The sequence below is a fragment of the Mya arenaria genome, chromosome 6 (genome assembly GCF_026914265.1).
Source record: "Mya arenaria isolate MELC-2E11 chromosome 6, ASM2691426v1".
NCBI lineage: Eukaryota > Metazoa > Mollusca > Bivalvia > Myida > Myidae > Mya > Mya arenaria.
This window is the reverse complement of record NC_069127.1, coordinates 19,692,546-19,715,910: the sequence shown is the minus strand read 5'-3', so window position 1 is coordinate 19,715,910 and position 23,365 is coordinate 19,692,546. Positions and strand designations below refer to the sequence as shown.

At 36.2% G+C, this 23,365-nt stretch overlaps 1 protein-coding gene across 2 annotated transcripts in view; it reads left to right on the top strand.

Moving 5' to 3' along the window:
* Positions 1-23,365, top strand: part of LOC128237192 (uncharacterized) — a 65,250-nt gene that overhangs the window by 13,899 nt on the left and 27,986 nt on the right. For both annotated transcript variants that reach the window (XM_052952499.1, XM_052952498.1), the window contains exons 3-14: positions 4,351-4,537; positions 5,538-5,612; positions 9,628-9,709; positions 11,903-11,978; positions 14,873-15,017; positions 15,468-15,565; positions 16,614-16,718; positions 18,118-18,202; positions 18,773-18,861; positions 20,395-20,523; positions 21,215-21,434; positions 21,836-22,020. In XM_052952499.1, coding sequence (XP_052808459.1) covers positions 4,351-4,537; positions 5,538-5,612; positions 9,628-9,709; positions 11,903-11,978; positions 14,873-15,017; positions 15,468-15,565; positions 16,614-16,718; positions 18,118-18,202; positions 18,773-18,861; positions 20,395-20,523; positions 21,215-21,434; positions 21,836-22,020 — 1,476 coding nt within the window. The remainder of the gene's footprint in view (positions 1-4,350; positions 4,538-5,537; positions 5,613-9,627; positions 9,710-11,902; positions 11,979-14,872; positions 15,018-15,467; positions 15,566-16,613; positions 16,719-18,117; positions 18,203-18,772; positions 18,862-20,394; positions 20,524-21,214; positions 21,435-21,835; positions 22,021-23,365) is intronic.

Here is a 23,365-nt window from a genome sequence, read left to right as displayed (position 1 = left end):
CGCACCACCTGTCCAACATTTGTTTAATAAAATCTGTCAACCAATTTATAATAAAAATGGCCTAAGAGTGCATCTTGATGCATTTTTGTTTTCAAGGCAATGGAAAAAAACTGCTGTAGTTATTCATTCACATACGTAATTTGCAGTTTCATTGGTGTCATTGGCTTTCCTGTTACTGGTCTCATAAAGATCAATAATCGCTTGTCACTTTAAAGTGTTAATTGCAGTAACATGTGCTGCATACTTTAATTGAATAAACAAACATTCAGCACATGGCTTCCATCACCTATTATGTTGAATTTTAGGCCCTGTTTCAAAAACATATCTTAGTCATTGTAAACCATAGGCTGCTTAAGAGTGCTTAGGTGCAAGCTTAAAGTTAAGGGCAGGATCTCTGTGATAAATGTCCTTAACGATATTATTATTGAAATGCAGCTAACATCAAAAATGAAGTTTACGCCAAGAAAGTAACGATCTTTAGCCTTGCATTTTTTGTTGAAATGGGGCCCTGGACTTTCGTCTATTAACACATGTTGACATTCTAGCACTCCTTATACAGAGGATGATACCTGCCAGTTATAAGTCAATCAACGATTCGCTTGAATTCTGGACAATCAACTATTCACAAAAGCCAGTCTCTGATAGGGTCTGACTGATATTGGAAAATTACTTCATTCATACATTGACTTGCACTCAAATTCCCCTGGGTTAAGGTTGACGCTTTACTGAAAAATATGATGCATCAATTTCAGTTATTTTACGATGTCTATTGGTCAGAACATGGAAGCTGGCTTCAGTTGAAAGCCTTGAGTTTGTATTGCAAAATATATTATCAAATTCAATTGGGCCACATCGTTTTAACAGGAATGTAAACCTTATTTGAACATTAAATATTTGTATCATTAAGGTTTAAACACTGGTCTGTAACTAGATTCATTAACCAGTGGTTTTTCAGATTTCGCTCTCATTATACAGACCAACCACACCAGCAATTAAAACAAAGGATGCCTTAAATAGTTTATTGCATAGATGCTCATGCATAATTTTATTCATATTCATACATGTTTTGTACACAAGTACAAATAAGCTACATCTTTAGTTATACACTTTTAAGGGGGAATCAAGGGAGATCACTGTGAAGGATAATTTGCATTTTGGTCATTTAGACAAACTTAGGTTTAAAGATTGAATATATCCAGGTGGTCAATTGGAACAACATGGCCATTTTCTATGGAAAACTGTTGAACTTGGAATGTTTATGATGGAAAATGGTTGAGTAGTGCTGATGGGATAATTACCATTTTTGTCATTCGGATAAACTCAGGTTTTTAGGTTGACCACATCAAGGTGGTGCATAGGAAGGCCTATCACATGGTGGTGGTGCATATAGTATGGTTTTTAGGTCGACCACATGAAGGTGGCGCATAGTTTGGTTTTGAGTTCGACCACATGAAGGTGGTGGAAAGGTAGGTTTTTAGGCCAACCACATGAAGGTGGTGCATAGGTAAAAAATACCTGACAATTTTTTTTTAAAGCTACAGCAGTGAAATTTTGACCATGCGTATAGTTTTGCAAACGAGTGTCAATGTTGTCCTCAGATGTCCTTGACTTTGACCAGTTGACCAACTTTTTTATTTTTAAAGCTACAGAAATGAAATTTTGACCATAAGTACCGTTTTGAAAGCAAATATTTTTTACCCTCAGATTACCTTTACTTGGCACATACTAAAATAGTTCATGCAACTTATCTGCTTACAACACTTTCTGTCCTCAGATGTTGAACGTGCAGCGTTTTCAGCTAACCCAAACACAAAAAGTGAACTATATATTTGTTGCCTATTACTCATACGTACATGCTCTGGATTGAAAATGACCACAAGAGCCATGCCAGTAGACTATAGGCCCTCTTGGGCCTCTTGTTTACAAAACATTTTTATTTAAACTGGAATGGCGAAAACTATATTGTGGTATCATATAGTGAGTCACTATAGTGGTTTATAACTTTTGTATAAATAATATTCAAGTATATAGTTGCAGCACTATTTATGAAATTTAATTCATGTCTTTCTTGATAAAATTGATATGTTTTTCTAATATCTTCAGGCAGTTTTTGTATTTGATTACATCAATACAGCCGCAAATTGGCCTTTGGAATATATTTAAAACCACAACTAACTGTAGAAGTCAATTTAAGGGTTCATATTACTCAAAATTGGATGATGACGCCAGAAAATAATTCTGTGACAGTTCCATGAGAAGGAAAGTGTTAACACATTGACTCATTTATAGTTTTATAAGGTCGTCATTTTCAGCAATTATTGTGTGAAAATAGCTTTGCAAAGAGAAAAAAAATATTCAAACTCAATCTTTAAAGAATTGTTCTTTAAGATGTAACAAGTGTGCACAAAATTAATTGGTTTTAAAAAATGTTTGTTTATAATATCAAAAGCTGCTGAATTATAGTGAAAACCATGCCTTCACCATGAAAATAAGTTGGGAGGTTTTAGTGGTTTTTCATTTTTATACGCCCATCTTACGATGGCCGTATTATGGGAACACCCACGGCGGGCGGGCGGGCAGCTCCACAATGTTGTCCGCTCTCTAACTTGAACATTTCTCATCCAATTTCCACCAAACTTCATGAAAGTGTTTGTTGGTGAAATATCTAGGTCAAGTTCGATAACCAGCCAAATCGCTTTAGGCACTCCAGAGTTATGGCCCCCTGAATTTGTCAAAATTGGCCATTTTAGCTTTGTCCGCTCTCTAACTTGATCATTTCTCATCAAATTTCCACCAAACGTCATGAAAGTGTTTGTTGGTGAAATATCTCGGTCAAGTTCAATAACCAGCCAAATCGCTTTAGGCACTCCAGAGTTATGGCCCCCTGAATTTGTCAAAATTGGCCATTTTAGCTTTGTCCGCTCTCTAACTTGAACATTTCTCATCCAATTTCCACCAAACTTCATGAAAGTGTTTGTTGGTGAAATATCTAGGTCAAGTTCGATAACCAGCCTAATCGCTTTAGGCACTCCAGAGTTATGGCCCCCTGAATTTATCAAAATTGGCCATTTTAGCTTTGTCTACTCTCAAACTTGAACAGTTTTTATCCGAATTTCACCAAACTTGCTACTATAAATGTTTGTTGGTATATACTCTTGGCAAAGTTCTATAACCAGCCAGGCTCTTCAGGATTATGGCCCTTGAATTGGTCAAAATTTGCCATTTTTGCTTTGTCCACTGTCTAATTTGAACAGTTATCATCTGATCTTCACCAAACTTGCTGAAAATATTTGTTGGTAAAATAAATCAGTCAAGTATGATAATCAGCCAAATGCCCCGAAGCACTTCAGGATTACTGCCCTTGCCATATAAGCTTTGTCTACTCTCTAACTTGAACAATTCTCATCTGACCTTCACCAAACTTGCTGAAAATGTTTGTAGCTATAAAATCTTTACCAAGAATGTTTGCCGGTATAAATGCTTTGCCAAGTACACACTGATTGTCTCTTGGGTACGATTAAGGATGAATCATCTCTTGGAGACGATTTTTACATGAATGTTGTTTTTCAAATCCCGAACACGTTGATCTGATCGTCTTTGGGCATGATTTGGGATTAATCGTCTATATCTATAGACACGATTTTCAGGAGCCTTTTCTGACTTTGACAGATTAAGGTACTGAATTTCGCGTCACGGAATTTCGGAATTTGGATGCCATAGTTCCCTGAAATACAGAAGTACTTGGTAAATACAATTTTGCATGAAACCCTCAGTAAATATCAAGGGCTTGGTCCCCAAAGGTTCTAAGTGCCTATGAAAATTATAGACATTTTAGCACCTTTTGACTCGAAACCCTCGAATTAAAATAAAAAATTTCTACTGTTAATGCCATATTGTGCCAAATCATTTGCTTCTTGAAAAGCTTGCTTCTCAAAGGGCCAATGTGACAGTAAGTTGTCTTAGAATCCAAGAAATTATTGATGGGCGTATTTTGTGAGTGTCACTCTTGTTTGTATTTTATCTAAGGTAAAGGACACATGGATAATATTATAAACAATTGTAAACAATTTTAAGAACAACCCCATAAAAAATTAGTTTAAATGTACTTAGTTCAAATTTTCTTTTCTTCTCATAGTATGGAATTGTTTTTAGGCAGTCTTTTTATTTCTGTAAAACAATTTGCCTAAAGACATAGAGACAAAAAAGTGTGATGTCCTTAATATAATGCATCCATACGGTTGGCTTATCTCATAGTTTGCTGATGGTTCCTGGAGGTGTGGCTCAATTTTTCTGTTGATCACAATAACTGAACTCTTCACATAAAACATGTTTTTATTTCCTCATTTCCAGGCCAGAAGACATGTATGCATGTTCACGGAGTGTTCCCTTACCTGTACGTTCCATATGACGGCACAGTGCCCTGGGACCGCTTCCTTCGACAATTTGCCACCAGCCTCGATAAGGCCATCAATGTGGCCCTGGGCTATGGTCAGGCACCAACGCAACATGTGTACAAGATTGTCCTCGTAAATGGAAGGTAAGAAATAACAATCCATCTGGATTGTTTGCTTCTGAACATGAAATTTACTTTACATGTACAATTGAAACTCGAAGGGACAGACTAAAAAAGGTTGAAAGTAAAAATCTCATAACTTTTTAAAACATCTTTTTTTTTAATAAGCCCTTATCTCCTTTAATGAAAGAATTTTGTACATTGACACAAACTAAACCTGTCAAAAGCCAAATATTGGCACATTTTATTATCCTTGCCTATCGCCAGGAAAAAAGAGAATTATTACAACATAGTTCCTGTACCATGCTGTTCTAACCCCGTATATATTGAGTACTGTTATACATGTACCCCTGACCTGAAAACACAGATATCATACCATAAAACTTTCAAATAATTCTTTAACACATTACAAGTTGAATATTGATTTTCCTATTGATTAATCAGCATTTGACTAATTGAGAAATTTATTCATGTGGAAAAAAGAGCATATCTGAGCCTTGGTCTCAGCATGGTATGATGTGAGTATGAGGTCTTCTCAAAGTCACTGAGATTTATATTGACACCATTTTGACATTTTACTCTTGTGCTGATTCATAACAATTAAACTGGTGAAATGATTGCATAGAGTGCTGAGCCAGGTTATCATTGACCATGCATATGACAACTATCAAGCTCAGCTAAACGATATATACCTAGTACAGTTGTACTAAGGAATGCAAAACAAGGTTTGAAAAGTTGTACCTGGTATAGCAATATTACCTTGATCTAGTGAAAAATATCAAAACTATCGAAGTATAGCTATATGGTACTAATTTTATATAAGTATACATTAAAAAAAAATCGAGTCAGTGGGAAAACCAAGCCAAGAGTAAGGAGCTGAACAAATCATATTTTTTTCTACACATTTTTTTCTGTTAAAAAGGATCGTGCATAGACTGAAGTCTGGTTAAAATACTTGTCTCACTCTATGGTAAAATGATACATTGACTAATGTGGTGTGAACTACATAATTGTTTATTTTCAGAGCGATGTATGGTTACCATGACGAAGAGCAGCAGTTTTTGAAGATCTACTTGTATAACCCTGGCATGGTGAAAAAGTATGCGTCATTACTTTTTACTGGTTTGATAGTCATGTGTTTATTATTTAGTTAAATCTTAGCTATTATAAAAAAGATACTCTTTTAAACAATGTTTTACATAAGTTTCTAGAAATAATATAAAATTTGTTAGACTCAAATGTTTAAAGATGCACTCTTACGCCCAAAATTAATACAATTGTTTAAATATACCAAAAAAGGTTTTTGTGAAGGATACCGAGTTTAATTTGACAGAAAGGTGCAAAAAACACTGTATAACTACCTTATGAGACGAAAGTAGATCGCAGTAAATCTTTTACCACTCGCCAATCATTTAATATTTTTGCAGACTCAGCTATTAAATACAATCTCATTATCAATAAATGCATTATTTAGGAGGAAGTTAAAGGTTTATCACTCAAAAGTTGTTTGTTATACATAATGTACATGTTTAAGTATTGATTTTGAATGTCATATTAAATGCTAGTACCTTGACAGAAAATTCAAAGAAGTTAGCCTGTGGACCCAACTTCTTGAAACATATTCATTTTGAACATGCTTAAGAGAAATCATATTTCTTTTTAAATCCATATCATTTGCTTAAGCTTGATTTTATACACAAAATCTGTAAAGCCTAGTTTATCATGATTTAATCTTTAGTTAAAGTCTCAAAACTCTTTAAAAGGAGATAATTACACACTTTTTACCTTCTTTTTAAAGATGAAATTATAGAAAACTTACACTTTTTGCTCATTAACAATATGAACGTGCTCAATCAAGTTATGAACATATGCGAGGCATTGGTCTCAATTCTGAATTCATATGACAATAAAATTGAAAGGTAGAAAGATTGCCCCTGGGGACAAATTCTTAAAGCTTCTTGGTGTAGATTTTCAACTTGGGGAAACTTTTCATATTTTTTACAATGAATATGTTAAATGCTCTCCATTTTTAATCACAACTTATTTATAATATATGCCTTTATTATCGGGATCTTTTTCTTGCTTATTTTCATATTTTTAGTATACGAACATGGAAAGTTTGCTTTAAATTCATCTCCGAAAACAAACAAACTTTTTTTTCACTAAGTTAAAGTCCCCCCTGTGGTCTTATACAAAGAGCATCTTGGTGGACATTTTCATCTCAAATTTTGTAATTTTTGACAAATATTTTTAGCTCGACTATTCGAAGAATAGGTGGGCTATACTACTCGCCCCAGCGTCGACGTCCGGTTAAAGTTTTAGGGCAAGTTGGGATTTTCACTTATAAGTCCAATACCCTACATTCAATTAACTTAATACTTCACGGAGTTGTTCAGGGCCATCACATGATGAGGTTAGATAACTCCATATCATTCTTTACACAGATTATGGCCCCTGATTGACTATGGAACTCAGGTTAAAGTTTTAGGGCAAGTTGGAATATTTATTAATAACTTCTATATCCTTTGTTCAATTGACTTAATACTTCACACAGTTGTTCAGGACCATCACATAATGAGGTTACATAACTCTATATTATCCTAAATACAAGTTATGGCCCCTGATTGACGTAGGTTAAAGTTTTAGGGCAGGTTAAAGTTTTAGGGCAAGTTGGGATTTTCACTTGAAACTCCAATACCATTCATTCAATTGACTTAATACTTCACACAGATGTTCAGAGCCATCACATAATGAGGTTAGATAACTCCATATTATCTTTTATACAAATTATGGTCCCTGATTGACTATGGAACATAGGCTAAAGTTTAAGGGCAGGTTGGGATATTTTTTAATAACTTCTATACCCTTCATTCAATTGACTTAATACTTCACACAATTGTTCAGGACCATCACCCAATGAGGTTACATAACTCCATATCCTTAATACAAGTTGTGCCCCTGATTGACTTAGGTTAAAGTTTTAGGCAAGTAAAAGTTAAGGGCAAGTTGGGATTTTAATAAAAAAAACTTCTATACCGTTCATTAAATGCACTTAATAAAATTCAAAATTATTTACGACCATCTTACAACAAGAAACATAACTCGATTTTAAGCCTAAATACAAATTATGGCCCTTGAATTTCTTTATTTTTATTTTTATTTTCTTTGAAAGGCATATTGTTTTAAGCCTAAATACAAATTATGGCCCTTGATTTTTTTTTTTATTTCCTTTGAAAGGCATATTTGTATATTCTTAACCAAATTTTCATAATGGTAAATCAAGTTATTTGAATGACTTGCGTCATTGTTTGGGCGGGCTGGTGGGAGGGCAGCATCAAAGTCACCTTATGTATCAAATAATTTTAGTAAGGTTTGACATAGAGACCAAACTTGGTATTATTACATCGTTATTGTATTCTACGACAAAGCGGCGTAGTCAAGCTGGCTGTATTACGACAGCTATGTTTTTAAATACACTCTACTTTTCATCAAATTTATTTAAATGCGTGTTCTGGTTTATATTTCTGGTGTACAATCATTGTTAGAAATCTTAAAATTCAACTTAGAAAAAAGGCAATTTTCCACTGAGTTGATTTTTTTTTACCATGATGCTTTATAAATAAGGCCCCTGGTGTTTCACAGAAACCTGTAGGAAGCATGCTGTACGTGAAAAACTGAACAGGAATAATAAGTGACGCCAGGATTGCTGGGTATTGATCTTAGTTTGAAGTTTTCGCTACAGAAAATATTAACTTAACTAGAACACTTCCTTCTCCCTGAAAATCTGTAATTTTCTTAAGTGTTTATAAAACGTAATATGTGTAAAAAAACAAATGAGACCTATTGTAGTCCGTCTGTCTAGTGTGGTTTAGTGATATCATTTTGATCAGCTGCTAAGGCTACTTGTACTGAAACTGTCAAATAAGGCTGACTTGATTTCTTTTTAAACAAAATACAATTGGACACCAATATAATTAATTTACAAATTGATATTTCTAAGTAGTTTAAATATCTATTTCGAAATTTAAGAGCTTTGTTGGTCAGACTAGGCAAAGTTTATTTATTTTTGCAGGTATTAAAGCTGCACTCCAACAGATTGACAGTTTGACATTTTTGTCTTAGAATCAGCTGATTTTGGCATCAATGCCATGAAATCAGTGATATAAGATAACACACAATAGAACAGATCTCATTTGTTAGTAGAACTAAAAAAACAACACTAATTTCTTAAAGGGTTAGTAACGCTTTTAGCAATAAAACTGAAGTTTTCAAACATAAATATGAAAAATTCTAATTGGATCTTTTGTCAGCATTCTTATATCACTGGTTTCCAGGCATTTACACAAAACTGGCTCATACCAAGGCAAAAAAAGTCATCAAAAGGGTCAATCTGTGGGAGTGCAGCTTTAGTATTCTTTTTAAATTCCTGATCTTACAATATTTTGTTTCACACAAAGAAATGGATTAGGGACATGATAACCTTGGACAGTAAAATTCACAAGAACTTGGATGTATTCATTTGTTTTACAAGGAAGGTAATTATTGAGAGCTGTCTTATTCAATTTAGCGTCATGTCAATTATGATTTCAAAATAAGGGATGTTGTTTGCCATGCCATCTCTCACGTTTTAGGGCTGCTGGGTGCCATGACAATGTACAGATTACAATGTTCACCTAAGTGTTTTAGGGCTGGTGGGAGCCAGGCCTTACAACTGTCACCTATGTGTTAGGGCGGCTGGGAGCCAGGCCAAAGTACAGATTACAGTGTTCAAATATGTGTTTTAGGGCTGCTAGGTGCCATGTCAATGTACAGATTATAATGTATACATATGTGTTTTAGGGCTGCTGTGTGCCAGGCCAATGTACAGATTACAGTGTTCAGATGTGTTTTAGGGCTGCTGTGTGCCAGGCCATTGTACAGATTACAGTGTTCAGATGTGTTTTAGGGCTGCTGTGTGCCAGGCCAATGTACAGATTACAGTGTTCAGATGTGTTTTAGGGCTGCTGTGTGCCAGGCCATTGTACAGATTACAGTGTTTACTTAATATTACGTGTTTTAGGGCTGCTGTGTGCCATGCTGATGTACATATTACAATGTTCATGTATGTGTTTTAGGGCTGCTGATCTGCTGCTGGGAGGAGCCGTTCTCAACAAGCCGTTTCAACCCCACGAGGCCCATATACCCTACACACTGCAGGTACATATAACATGGCTTATAACAGTTATTCCTTTTGATAAACAAGACCAGATTATTACAGTACAACTTTGCTAAAGAAATTGCATCAAGTCTGGATATGTTGAATTCAAGTTTTGGCAACCCGAGTGAACATATAATTAACCAATCATCATCTTATTGCAAGAACCCATAACTGCTTCTGTTTCTATATGCAGCTATTGTTATTGCTCTAGGGTGACGCAAAACAGGGATCAAACATATATTATATTTGACTACTGTTAGCAAATAAACCTTCACTGACAGAAATAAGCACGAACTTACAGGCCCTTCACTGGTAAAATGCTTTAGGGACTTGTTCAAAATCTTTTATATAGCACGGCTTTAAAAAAAAAATTATGCCAAGCAATAGTGGAATTCAGACTAATGACTTGAGGCTAAGTGTCCTGTTCTTAAATTAAAAGGTTCTCCTCTTCCTGTCAATGAATTTGTTTAAAAGTTCCTCGGTTTCAATTAGAAAGCTTTACAATTTTTTTTTGATGACTGTTTCCTAGTTGAATATGTGTTCATGCTCTTTCTTATTGCATATGGGACCATATACATGTGTTTCTACACGAAGCACAAACACATCGTAACAATTCTCCTTTGAATGTTATACGGCATTGACACCATAGATAAGAATAAACGCTGTTTCTGGACATTACCAGACCGATACGCAAAAACAGACCCTAGTTCAACATTTTTATTTGAGTCAATAAAATTTAAAAGGCAGGGGAAAAAGAGGGGGCCAGAGGGGATGAAAATCTAGTAATTATGTCTCCCCCATTCATGGGGAGATATATTGTTTTTGCCCTGTCCCGCAATGTGTACGTCACACTTAGTTTCCGCTCAATAACTATAGAACGCTTAGACCCAGGAACTTCATACTTGGTATGCTGGTTGGTCATGACTAGTAGACGACTCCTAATCATTTTGAGATCAGTAGGTCAAAGGTCAAAGTCGCCGTGACCTTGAGGTGAAGAAACGGTTTCCGCTTGATAACTAAAGATCCTTTGGGTCCAGGAACTTCATACTTGGTATGCAAGTTGGTCATGACTAGTAGATGACCCCTATTGATTTTGTGATCAGTCTGTCAGTCAGTCAGTCAGTCAGTCAGTCTGTCAGTCTGTACATCACACTTTGTTTCCGCTCAATAAATAAAGAATGCTTGCACCCAGGAACTTCATACTTGGTAGGTCAAAGGTCAAGGTCGCAGTAGATGTTCACTATTTAATGCGGGTGAATAAACCAAACTTCACTGTTGGTTCGTCTCCAGTCCAAAATTACAAATTTCATGTCCATCATTTATTTTTTCTCAGCTACAACCACATAATAGGGGAGACAAGCGCTTTTTCCAAAAAACAATCTCTAGTTAATTTATAGTTGCCTTATTGGTCTTATTTTATAAACCAATAAAGCCCTATGTTTTATGGCTTATAACATGAAACAGGGTCGCTGAAATCCTGAAATCAGAATTAAAGCTTTAAACTTAAGTTGTATCGATATTTTTCTCTATATTTGCATCAAAAACAGTCGGAAATACCTTGAATTGAACATAAATGCCTTTAGAAACCATTTTAAAATGTAAGAGACTTTTTACCCTGCTTGGACATGAATCCTTTGTACTCACACAGATCCCTGGTTATTTTTATGGATTGAAAATTATTAGCTGTTAGAACCCAATTTATTGGAGCATCTAGTTCAGAAAGTGGCTTTTTATATTGCATCACAAAACAAGTATGGTAGAGTCTAATTTAATCTGTCTGGAATATTAGACTTCTTAATTGCGTCTAGGAGACTTGAGGTTTTTTGTCAAGGCATCTCTACCATTCATAAAATGTCAAGGTTATTTTGTTCTTTGCAATTTATAAAATATGCATAGTTTCATGTCTGATAATTGACTTGAAATTGCTACTTAATGTGGCAAGCAGAAACCAAACATGTACCATTATAATAAAGATATGAGCAAAATGAAAAAAACAACAACACTACTTAAAATGAACGCCTAACAAAAATCGGGATCTTGATCATGCGATAGTGTTTTTCAAGTATTCTATTGCATAAAGGTTATAATCTCTGTTTTTGTTGTATCATTTCATTTCTGATTTGCGATGAGTTTGAAGGAATATGTTCAATTGTCAGTGGCGATATTCCTGTACAAGTGTGTGTATTTTTCAGCTCTTCATTGATTACAACCTGTATGGAATGAACCTGATCAATGTGGCTGCTATCAAGTTCCGAAGAAATGCCTCAGGTATTTGAAACGTTGTAGTAACATGTACATTAAGTTTATTATATATCATTTCATTTTTATTTTTTTTAAAGCTACATTCTGAGGTTAATCTCTAGCTCTTTTGTATGTTGAAATCTGTACTCCTAATCCTTAAGCATCATAGTGAAATTTTTCAACTTTGTGAAAAAAGAATTGTTTTCACATGCACTGTTCATTTATTATGCTATATACAATGAATCATCGAAATACGTGTAATGGTTGTAACCAAACCTCAGGTCATTTACAAGTCACAGACAAAAGTCTGTGTGTGTTTTGTATATGCAGTATATTGTGTAAATATAACAAATGTCCAGATGTCATGTCTAATAATTATGATTATTTTCCAATATTGCATTGTTGGCACCATCTGTTCCATTATGAAACAGGATGATAGTAGGATTAGTTTTAATGTAGCACATTGCAGTCTTATTAAACAACATTGACAGTTTGATTATTGCACGTTCCTAGTCATTCATGTTCGGGGCATTTCATTATGTTTTGATGAAAATGATTTCAAAACTGATTAGAACTTGATCAAAAAACAGATTCCAAAATCCAAATCTGTAATTCTACCTGATACAAAAAAAATAATTCAGGTTGTTTTGGCGTATGGCATTTTAAATATATTGTTATATATCAATAGATGATGAGTAGATTGCAAATGATCTACAAACCTTTAACCCAAGGACACAGAAGTTTTGTAGGTGATAGAAATTTGACACATGCCTTAATAATTTGTTCAAAGAATATGATTTAACAAATAGTTATTTTTTCATTGGATGGACATAAATAAATATTTAACTGATAAGGGGATATCAAATCCCAGATTATTGTCATTAAACTATTGCCTATGTATTGCAGATGTGAATCCCATTGTGAGTAGCCACAGGTAAGATACAGGCCTGGATTCCAGCCAAAGAACCTTTGTCTTTAAACTAGGTCAATTGAACTATTGCATTTGTATTGTAGATGTTGAGCGTGTGGTTGTAGCCACAGGTCAGATACAAGCCTGGACTCCACCCCTAGAACCTTTATGTCTCTAAAGTAGGTCAATTGAACTATAAGGATTGTATTGCAGATGTTGAGCTCATTGTAGGTAGCCAGTGGTCAGATACAGGCATGGACTCCATCCTTGGAACCTTTGTGTCTCTAAACAAGGTCAATTGAACTAATGCGTTTGTATTGCAGGTGTTGAGCTCATTGTAGGTAGTCAGTGGTCAGATACAGGCATGGACTCCATCCTTGGAACCTTTGTGTCTCTAAACAAGGTCAATTGAACTAATGCGTTTGTATTGCAGGTGTTGAGCTCATTGTAGGTAGCCAGTGGTCAGATACAGGCATGGACTCCATCCTTGGAACCTTTGTGTCTCTAAACAAGGTCAATTGAACTAATGCGTTTGTATTGCAGATGTTGAGCTCATTGTAGGTAGCCAGGGGCAGATGCTGGCATGGACTCCATCCCTAGAAGCTTGATGTCTCTGAACTAGGTCAATTGAACTATTGCATTTGTATTGCAGATGTTGAGCTCATTGTAGGTAGCCAGGGGTCAGATACAGGCATGGATTCCATCCCTAGAAGCTTGATGTCTCTGAACTAGGTCAATTGAACTATTGCATTTGTATTGCAGATGTTGAGCTCATTGTAGGTAGCCAGTGGTCAGATACAGGCATGGACTCCATCCCTAGAAGCTTGATGTCTCTGAACTAGGTCAATTGAACTATTGCATTTGTATTGCAGATGTTGAGCTCATTGTAGGTAGCCAGTGGTCAGATACAGGCATGGATTCCATCCCTAGAAGCTTGATGTCTCTGAACTAGGTCAATTGAACTATTGCATTTGTATTGCAGGTGTTGAGCTCATTGTAGGTAGCCAGTGGTCAGATACAGGCATGGATTCCATCCCTAGAAGCTTGATGTCTCTGAACTAGGTCAATTGAACTATTGCATTTGTATTGCAGGTGTTGAGCTCATTGTAGGTAGCCAGGGGTCAGATACAGGCATGGACTCCATCCTTGGAACCTTTGTGTCTCTAAACAAGGTCAATTGAACTATTACATTTGTATTGCAGGTGTTGAGCTCATTGTAGGTAGCCAGGGGCAGATGCTGGCATGGACTCCATCCCTAGAAGCTTGATGTCTCTGAACTAGGTCAATTGAACTATTGCATTTGTATTGCAGATGTTGAGCTCATTGTAGGTAGCCAGGGGTCAGATACAGGCATGGACTCCATCCTTGGAACCTTTGTGTCTCTAAACAAAGTCAATTGAACTATTGCATTTGTATTGCAGGTGTTGAGCTCATTGTAGGTAGCCAGGGGCAGATGCTGGCATGGACTCCATCCCTAGAAGCTTGATGTCTCTGAACTAGGTCAATTGAACTATTGCATTTGTATTGCAGGTGTTGAGCTCATTGTAGGTAGCCAGGGGCAGATGCTGGCATGGACTCCATCCCTAGAAGCTTGATGTCTCTGAACTAGGTCAATTGAACTATTGCATTTGTATTGCAGGTGTTGAGCTCATTGTAGGTAGCCAGTGGTCAGATGCTGGCATGGACTCCATCCCTAGAAGCTTGATGTCTCTGAACTAGGTCAATTGAACTATTGCTTTGCATTGCAGGTGTTGAGCTCATTGTAGGTAGCCAGGGGTCAGATACAGGCATGGACTCCATCCTTGGAACCTTTGTGTCTCTAAACAAGGTCAATTGAACTAATGCGTTTGTATTGCAGGTGTTGAGCTCATTGTAGGTAGCCAATGGTCAGATACAGGCATGGACTACACCTCCAGAACCTTTGTGTCGCTGAACTGGTGTGTTTGTATTGCAGATGTTGAGCTTATTGACAGTAAACTAGGTCAAGTAAACAAATGCCTTTGTATTTCAGATGTGCAGCCTGTTATGGGTAGCCAGGGGTCAGATGAGGGAGTGGGTTCCACCCCTAGAACCCCTGTGACTTTTACGGGTCTGCTGAACAGATCAGGGACCATGACCCCCTCACAGCAGGTCTGGGACGCAGAAAATATACCAAGGTAGGTAGAGTTTGTGTTCACTGTTGCCTTTCATATGTCGAGCAAGATTTTATAAATTTTTAGAATTCATGAAGAAATATTGAATACTTGCCATATTGCATATATGTATTCTTTAGTTTTACAATATATGAATTTTTCTGCAAGTTGTACATATACGGGTCATATGATTGGTTATTGAGTTGTAAGTACAAGATCTATGATTGGTTGGTGAGTCATTCATACAAGATCTATGTTTCTTCGATGAGTTTCTACAAGACATATGATTGGTTGTTGAGTTGTTTGTTTTTTTCTTTTCTTTTTGGAATCACTAAGAGGTGATCCTTTTATTCATAAAAACATGTACAAATCATAAACATGACAAATAATAAACAAGAAGATCATGAGTTGTTTGTACATGCTCTATGATTGGTTGATGAGCTGTATATACAGTGCCTATGATTGTAATTTCAGCGAGATGTACCTAGACAGCCAGGTGGAGAGAATGAGCACTTGTAAACTGGAGGTGGACGCTGTGGCTGTCGACATCATTAACAGGCTTGAGATTGGAGGTAATATTAAATTATTACTAATAAATAGCCAGGTTTTAACTATAATTCTCTGTGATTTTCATAAGTCGATAAGTGTGTGTAATACTGATAAGGGTGTGTAGAACCGATAAGAGGGTGTGTAATACTGATAAGAGGGTGTGTAATACCGATATTGGTGTGTAATACCGATAAGGGTGTGTGATACCAATAAGAGTGTGTAATACCGATATGGGTGAGTAATACCGCTATGGGTGTGTGATACCGATAAGGGTGTGTAATACCGATAAGGGTGTGATAGAGATAAGAGTGTGTAATACCAATACTAGTGTGTAATACCGCTATGGGTGTGTGATACCGATAGGGGTGTGTAATACGGCTATGGGTGTGTGATACCAATAAGAGTGTCTAATACCGATATGTGTGTGTAATACCGATATGGGTATGTGATACCAATACGAGTGTGTAATACCGAAACGAGTGTGTAATTCCGATATGGGTGTGTAATACCGATATAGGTGTGTAATACCGATATGGGTATGAGATACTGATATTGGTGTGTAATACAGATAAGGGTGCGATACTGATAAGGGTGTGTAATACCGCTATGGGTGTGTGATACCGAAAAGGGTGTAATACCGATAAGGGTGTGTTATACCGATAAGGTTGTGTAATACTGATATGGGTGTGTAATACCAATAAGGGCATGATACTGATAAGGGTCTGTAAAACCGATAAGTGGTGTGTAATACCACTAAGTGTATGAAATACCTACAAGGGTGGGTAATACCGATAAGGGTGGGTAAAACCAATAAGGGTGTGTTATACAATATTCATACATCGCTGCTGTTTAGTAAATGAAATAAAAAATAAAACAATCAATAATTCAATTATCAAAGTTTTATTTTGTTGGTATGGGACTGGCCTGCATTTAACATTCGATAACATACTTAGCTGAGTTATTTGGTCACATGAGGACTCCATGAAATTCATCTGTGATACAAAGCTTGAATGAAACAATGTCCTCATGAATGTGTTGTTTGAGAGTGACCCTGTGTTGCTTTATCTTCAGATAATGTGGGTAATAACCCCGGCCTGGCTGCTCTTTGGGAGGATGAAAGGCAGCGTTGTAGAGACCGGGGAGAGATAACCGATATTGCCCCACCAGAGTCACAAGGTGAGAACATACTGTTTGACAGGTAGAAACTGTATATGTTCCAGTATAGTGTTTGTTGTGTCAAAAATAAATTTTACATGCCTGTTTTATATGTTATGCTTTTAGTTCAGGGCCCCGTTTCAATTAGACATATTAGTTGTAAACCTTACACTGCTTAGGAGTACTCATGTACAGTTATAGGCAGAATCTATGCAATAAATGTCCTTGACAATATTTTAATTAAAACGCAGTGTGCCAAAAAAATCTTAACCCTTACGATCTTAATCCTGAAACACAGCCTAGTGTTTTAAAGATGCACTCTTACTACCACATAAGATTACCACAATTAATACAATTGTTTTAATATTCCAAAACTGATGAATGAATGTCGGAAACAATGGTTCTTATGAGGTACCAAGTTTAATTTGACAGAAATGTGCACAGTATTTCTACCTTATGAGACAAAAGTCAATCACAGTAATACTTTTAGCATTCACCAATCATTTAATATTTTTGCATTTTCAGCTATTAAATACGCAGTTACAATCTTATCATCAGTAATTAACATATTCCATAAATGCATTATTAAGTACATATTATTTAAAGGTTTATCAGTTAAATTGTATGTTTGTTATATATGTGTATGTATTGATTTTGAATAAGAGTGTCACTTTAAATGTAAATAATTGGTGTTTGATATGATTTTGATCAGTGTTTGTTATGTTGCTGATTGGTGTTTGTTATATTACAATATTTACACCACACTTTTCATTCCTTAAATGAACTGCCTTTCGGCAGTTGTGTTTATCAATCAATGAACGCAACATCTTCGGATAAGTTCGGATCGCAATTCATTGCATAACAATATACATGAAAAATATTAATCTTGTTATTGTTTGTATTGTGTCAGCAGGTAAAATATTAATCAACATTTTAGAAAGTGTTAATTTTTTAAATTTTAAATGCATTATTAAGTGTTTACATTTTACGTTTAAACGTGATTTCAAGTGGTTGATCTTTTCCCGCGTTATTGTGACGTCATTTGAAAACAAAAGCTTCCGGTTACAGTCGGGTCGTTCTATTTACAGAATGGGTTAGAAAGGGTTACTGAAAGGTTTTCAAATGAAATGAAGTATTTTTTTTAACAATTATTGAATGACATAATGAACTATCGGTGTAAATATAAGGAATGAATTGCGGGGTTGATGTCATTATCAGAGATATGAACGCAATTGGGCTGGTTAAAGTACGAGTGGTTCAACCTCCACACACTTAGACCAGCCCAATTGCGTTCATACCCCGATAATGACATCAACCCCGCAATTCATTCCTTAAGTGGATATAAGACATGTTACAGATCATTGTCTGTTTTGTGACAAATCAGTGTTTATGTTACAGATTGGTATTTGTTATGTTACAGATCGAGGCAGTGTACCACTTTCAGACAGTGAGATAGAACTTAGAGCTCGTCTACAACAAATACTGCTTGAACTGCAGCCTTACATGTGAGTACTTGGTTGGGTGTAACCTTATATGTAAGAACATGGTGGGGTGTAACCTTTCATGAGAGTACTTGGTGGGTAGTAACCTTACATGTAAGTACATGGTCGGGTGTAACATTACATGTAAGTACTTTTTGGGGTGTAACCTTATATGTAAGGACATGGTGGGGTGTAACCTTACATTTGAGCATTTGGTCGGGTGTAACCTTATATGTAAGCACATGGTTGGGTGTGACCTTACATGTGAGTATTTGGTGGAGTGTAACCTTATATGTTAGTACATGGTGGGGTGTTATCTTATATATATGAGTACATGGCGGGGTGTTGCCCTATATGTGATATCATGGTGGGGTGTAACCATATATGAGAATGCATGGTTGTTGTTATGGTATATGGTGGGTTATGAATATTTATGGATACATGGTGTAGTAAAGAAGCACAAACAGTTAAGTTTTCAAGAGCAATTAGCAGTAAAGGTGACCATGTTCCTTTTATTTTATACAAGGCTGACACTATTTTGGTATAGATACATGTCCATGAGTTGTTTTTTAATGACTATGCATTGTTTTGTAGTGACAGTCAGCCAAATGAGGAAAGCAGCAGTTGTGAAAGTGACCTTCCATTGACACAGGCATCAGAAGTTGACCTTCACCTCAGTCAAGGTCAGTATCAGTAGTATTACATACATGGTTCTAGTAATGTGTCAAATGTTACAAAATTAACTAAGACAAATAGTTGAAATGTGAAAAGATGTTGGATAGTAGTCAAAGACTTCCAAAGTTTTCCAAGGGAAATACAGATGCAGGAAAGGTAACTCACAATAAAGGTTGATGCTAGAAAAATATTTTAAAAAGAAAAAAGTGCATATGATTTAGATAGGGATATAAAATATTAGTGATATTTTGGCGCTATTTTTACTAGGGAATTTATAACCGTAGTTTTTTTATTGAAAAAGGAAATTGATAAATGTTAATATTTTTTATCTGTACCTAAATCATATTGGGTTTTTTGGTGTTTATTCGAGTCAAATAAGTAAAACATGATTGCATTAAAATTAAAAAAAAAAATGCATCAGCATATATTGTGCACCTTTAAAGTGACACTCTTATTCAAAATGAATACATACACATGTATAACAAACATAAATTTTGAGTGATAAACCTTAAACTACTTACTAAATAATGCATTGATGGAAACTATTAATTACTGAAAACAAGTTTATAACCGTGTATTTAATAGCTGAAAACGCAAAATTATTAAATGATTGGTGAATGCTAAAAGATTTACTGTGATCTACTATCGTCTCATAAGGTAGAAATAGGTTTTCTGCACCTTTCTTTCAAATTAAACTCGGTATCCTTCATAAGACCTATTGTTTTCAACATTTATTAATCTTGTTAGTAAATTTAAAAAAAATGTATTAAATATTATTTGGGTATAATAGTGCATCTTTAACATTAAGTTTTGCTTTGCAAAACTAAAAATGTTTGTGAAATAAGGTAAATATATGGTATGTTTATTTATTGAAAACAATAAAGAAAGGCTGGCTTCAAGGATTCAGTGGTGTAGTGGTATAGGTTCACTCAAGAGTTCAGGCAAAAACCCACTAGAAATTTGTTTTTGCATTCTAGTCTTTCTTCCTGTACTGGATTCTTACTCAGTAAACAGACTCCTGCATCTTATATTTTAAGCATTATTTTACATTTTGTTAAAGATTACAGAAGATTACAAGAACTTTTTTTCATATGTTTTATTATATAAAAATGAATATCTTATGTATATCAGTGACTGTGTCTCGCCTTTGTAGGTATTATCAACTTACAGTTGTGGTCCATTTTCTGAGTTTCAATTTTGTAAAGCAAGTCAGATTTCTTGTAACATTTCCCTGTGTCCTTAGTTGTCAACTTTAGGAACCTGTCAAGTTTGGTCATAATTGAGGAATGCACATTTTTAAAGGTATTGTACCATTCATCACATGTTGACCCTATCTGCTTCACAGTTTTATCTGGGTCTTTTTGTGTGCAGACCTCAAACTAAAAGCATGCTTTTTTGACTCTCCCCCCACACAAGGAGATCCATTTCCTCAGCCGAGGATAAAGTCACATATGGGTCTTCGAAGTCAAGTTCAATATAAATTATATAAACTATCTTAAAAGTGACACTTTTAATGACAAATAAATGTGTTTGTATTCCAGATGAGATGTCTGGTACCCAGGATATAGAAGATGAGGCCGACTTGGAACCAGTGGTCGATGTTCCGTCTATCCACCGCATTGTCTCAGCCAGTCAGAGCTTCTGTGACATACAGCTAGACACACCTAAAGGTTGGTGACATAGATGTCACATTACTAGACATATATAATAGAAGTAAAAGAAGAAAAATATCAGGTGTCATTTGTAATGACAATAGGCACATAACATAGTAACATAGCTAACATATGTCTTGGGTTATGCCCCTTGACCAACTGACAAAAAAAAACCCCAAACAACAGGCATGCTTGATATCCAGCTGTTCTCAGCCAAGATTGGTCTCTTGTTGAGACCCATGGCCTCCCTGGCAGATGGGAACACTACCCCTTCCTCCTAGAATGCAGCTGAGGAGATTGACCAGGACAGATAATGTAAACCCTTATAATAGCACTCCTATACAGTTCCCAGTCACCTATTGAGATCCTGTCCTCTTGAAGATGAGAGTTTTCCATGCTCTATCACAGAATGCAGCAGCTCCTAGAAAACCAAGATGATGTTATCCCGGATGTTGACACTAATAGTATTACTCCCCAGGTCTGTTCACTTGTTGAGATCCCTGCCATATGAGCAGAGTTCTCCCATTTACTCCAAGAATGCTTTGAATCATGTATTTTCACAGATGTTTACCCAGACCCTGGCCTCTTGAGGGTGGCAGTTTTCCTCGTCATCCCAGAATTCAGCAGTTGAGTGGAGACCAGAGTGCCATAGAATACCAAGATGAAGATTTTTAATATGTATTAGCCCTGTCTTATCTCTCCCTTACAGTTCCCAGCCAGGATAGGTCACTGGTGGATATCTTGGCTTCACTGGCAGACGAGAGTTCTCCCCCTTCCTCCCAAAATGCAGCAGTGGTGTTGGGGGCCCTGGAGGATAAAGACAGTGTCTTGTCACAGGTGTCTGAGCCTCTGAGTCAGGAGGAGGCTAGACAGGAGTTGGAGGAGAGCCTGGAGATGACACAGAGAGTCTGGGACGGAATTGATCAGGGGTGAGAAATACATTTCTGTAATTAGAACTAACTTTGTACTTAATATGGTCAGTGTTTGTTGCAGCTTGCAAAATCATAATGATTATTTGATCTGTACTTATTGACATATTGTCACACCATTGTGTGTTTCATAAGCCCAGTGACAAAAGTTAAGGAAGGCATGCGTCCTTGTGGTAATATTTTAGACGATTTATGACCTCAGGTTTTGTATTTGGTTTTGATTTGATATAGATTAAATTTGAAAAACGAAAATACAGAATCAATGAACCCACGAAATGTCCATTTTGGGAAAACCAGAAAATTTCATGCTGACAAATATATATGATTTCCAGTAGTCAATGCTTCAATGGAATTTATCAACTTGAGCTGTAAGTATTTAACAAAGTACACTATGTTTTTAGTGCTGATCTCGATGAATATGACCTTGCGGGTCTGGATGACACATGGGTGGACTCACAAGAGGCGGGGCCCTCCAACACGACACACCCCCAGCCTGAGTCAGCCAATCAGGAGGCTGAAGGGTCAGATAGTGACAGTGATATGAGTGATGTTATTCCGCAGTATGATGGTGCCAATGATGAACCTGGTATGTTAATTTGTGATATGCCTACCGTATATACTTTCATGTTGCATCACCATCAACTATTATCAATCATTTTTTAGCTCGACTATGCGAAGAATAAGGAGAGCTATACTAGTCACCCGAGCGTCAGCGTCAGCGTCGGCATAACCACTTATGTTAAAGTTTTTGTAAAAGTTTGTATACCAGGTTAAATATTGTCATATGGCTTTGAAACTTTGCACACTTGTTCAACATCATGCCCCCACCCTGTAAACAGGAGGAGGTAACTCTATCAAGCATTTTGACAAAATTATGCACCTTTTTTTACTTAGAATTTACGTTAAAGTTTGCGTACCACCTCATATATTTTCAAAGTCCATTGACATCTGGCTTGGAAACTTTTCACACTTGTTCACCATCATGCCTCCAACCTGTACAGAGCAGGAGGTAACTCTATCAAGCATTTTGACAAAATTATGCCCCTTCTACTTAGAATTTATGTTGAAGTTTGCGTACCACCTCAAATATTTTCAAAGTCCATTGACATCTGGCTTGGAAACTTTGCACGCTTGTTCACCATCATGCCCCCAACCTGTACACAGGAGGAGGTAACTCTATCAAGCATTTTGACAAAATTATTAAATTTCGCGTACCTCCTCAAATATTTTCCATTCAATTTATGTAAATATCTCAGCACATCATGTATTGCATTGAAATCTAATCTAACAGTGATCCATGCATGTTTCGCCAAAACTTTTCAATCCATACACCGAAAAGCGGCGGAAAAGTCGAGCGCGCTGTCTCTGTGACAGCTCTTGTTAATTTTGTAAAAATAAATTCTGGACGTGGTGTCTGTTGTCTCTACATTTGCTTGTAAACGCGCTACCGTTTTAATTGTATTTAATCAAACTCATACAATAGTGAAATATCCATGAGAGTTGGTTCCAAGAAATACATGAGAGCTTGGTTCCTTTCTTTAACCAGCCAGATCCACCCATGCATGACTGGATTATTGCCCTTGAAATGCAAATGAATTTTCTAAGGAAACAACTTTGTGCAGAGAGTTGTGTACTATTGTAATAGTTCTTACCCTTTGCCTGAAATGCTGCCTAGCAAAAATATAATTTTGTTCAGAGAGTTGTGTAATAGTTATTACCAATTGTTAAACATCTGGTTCACTGTTTGCTTCCATTTGTATGTGAGAGGCAGTAGAATATATATAGGACCTTATGGGCCTCTTGTTATTTTAGCTTGTATGTTGTTATGCGTTATTTAACTTTGGGGCATAATCCAAAACAGTTAATGATTCTCACATAAAACCCATTACAGATGTTGCCAGTAACAATACAGCTATGCCCATTACCTAGCC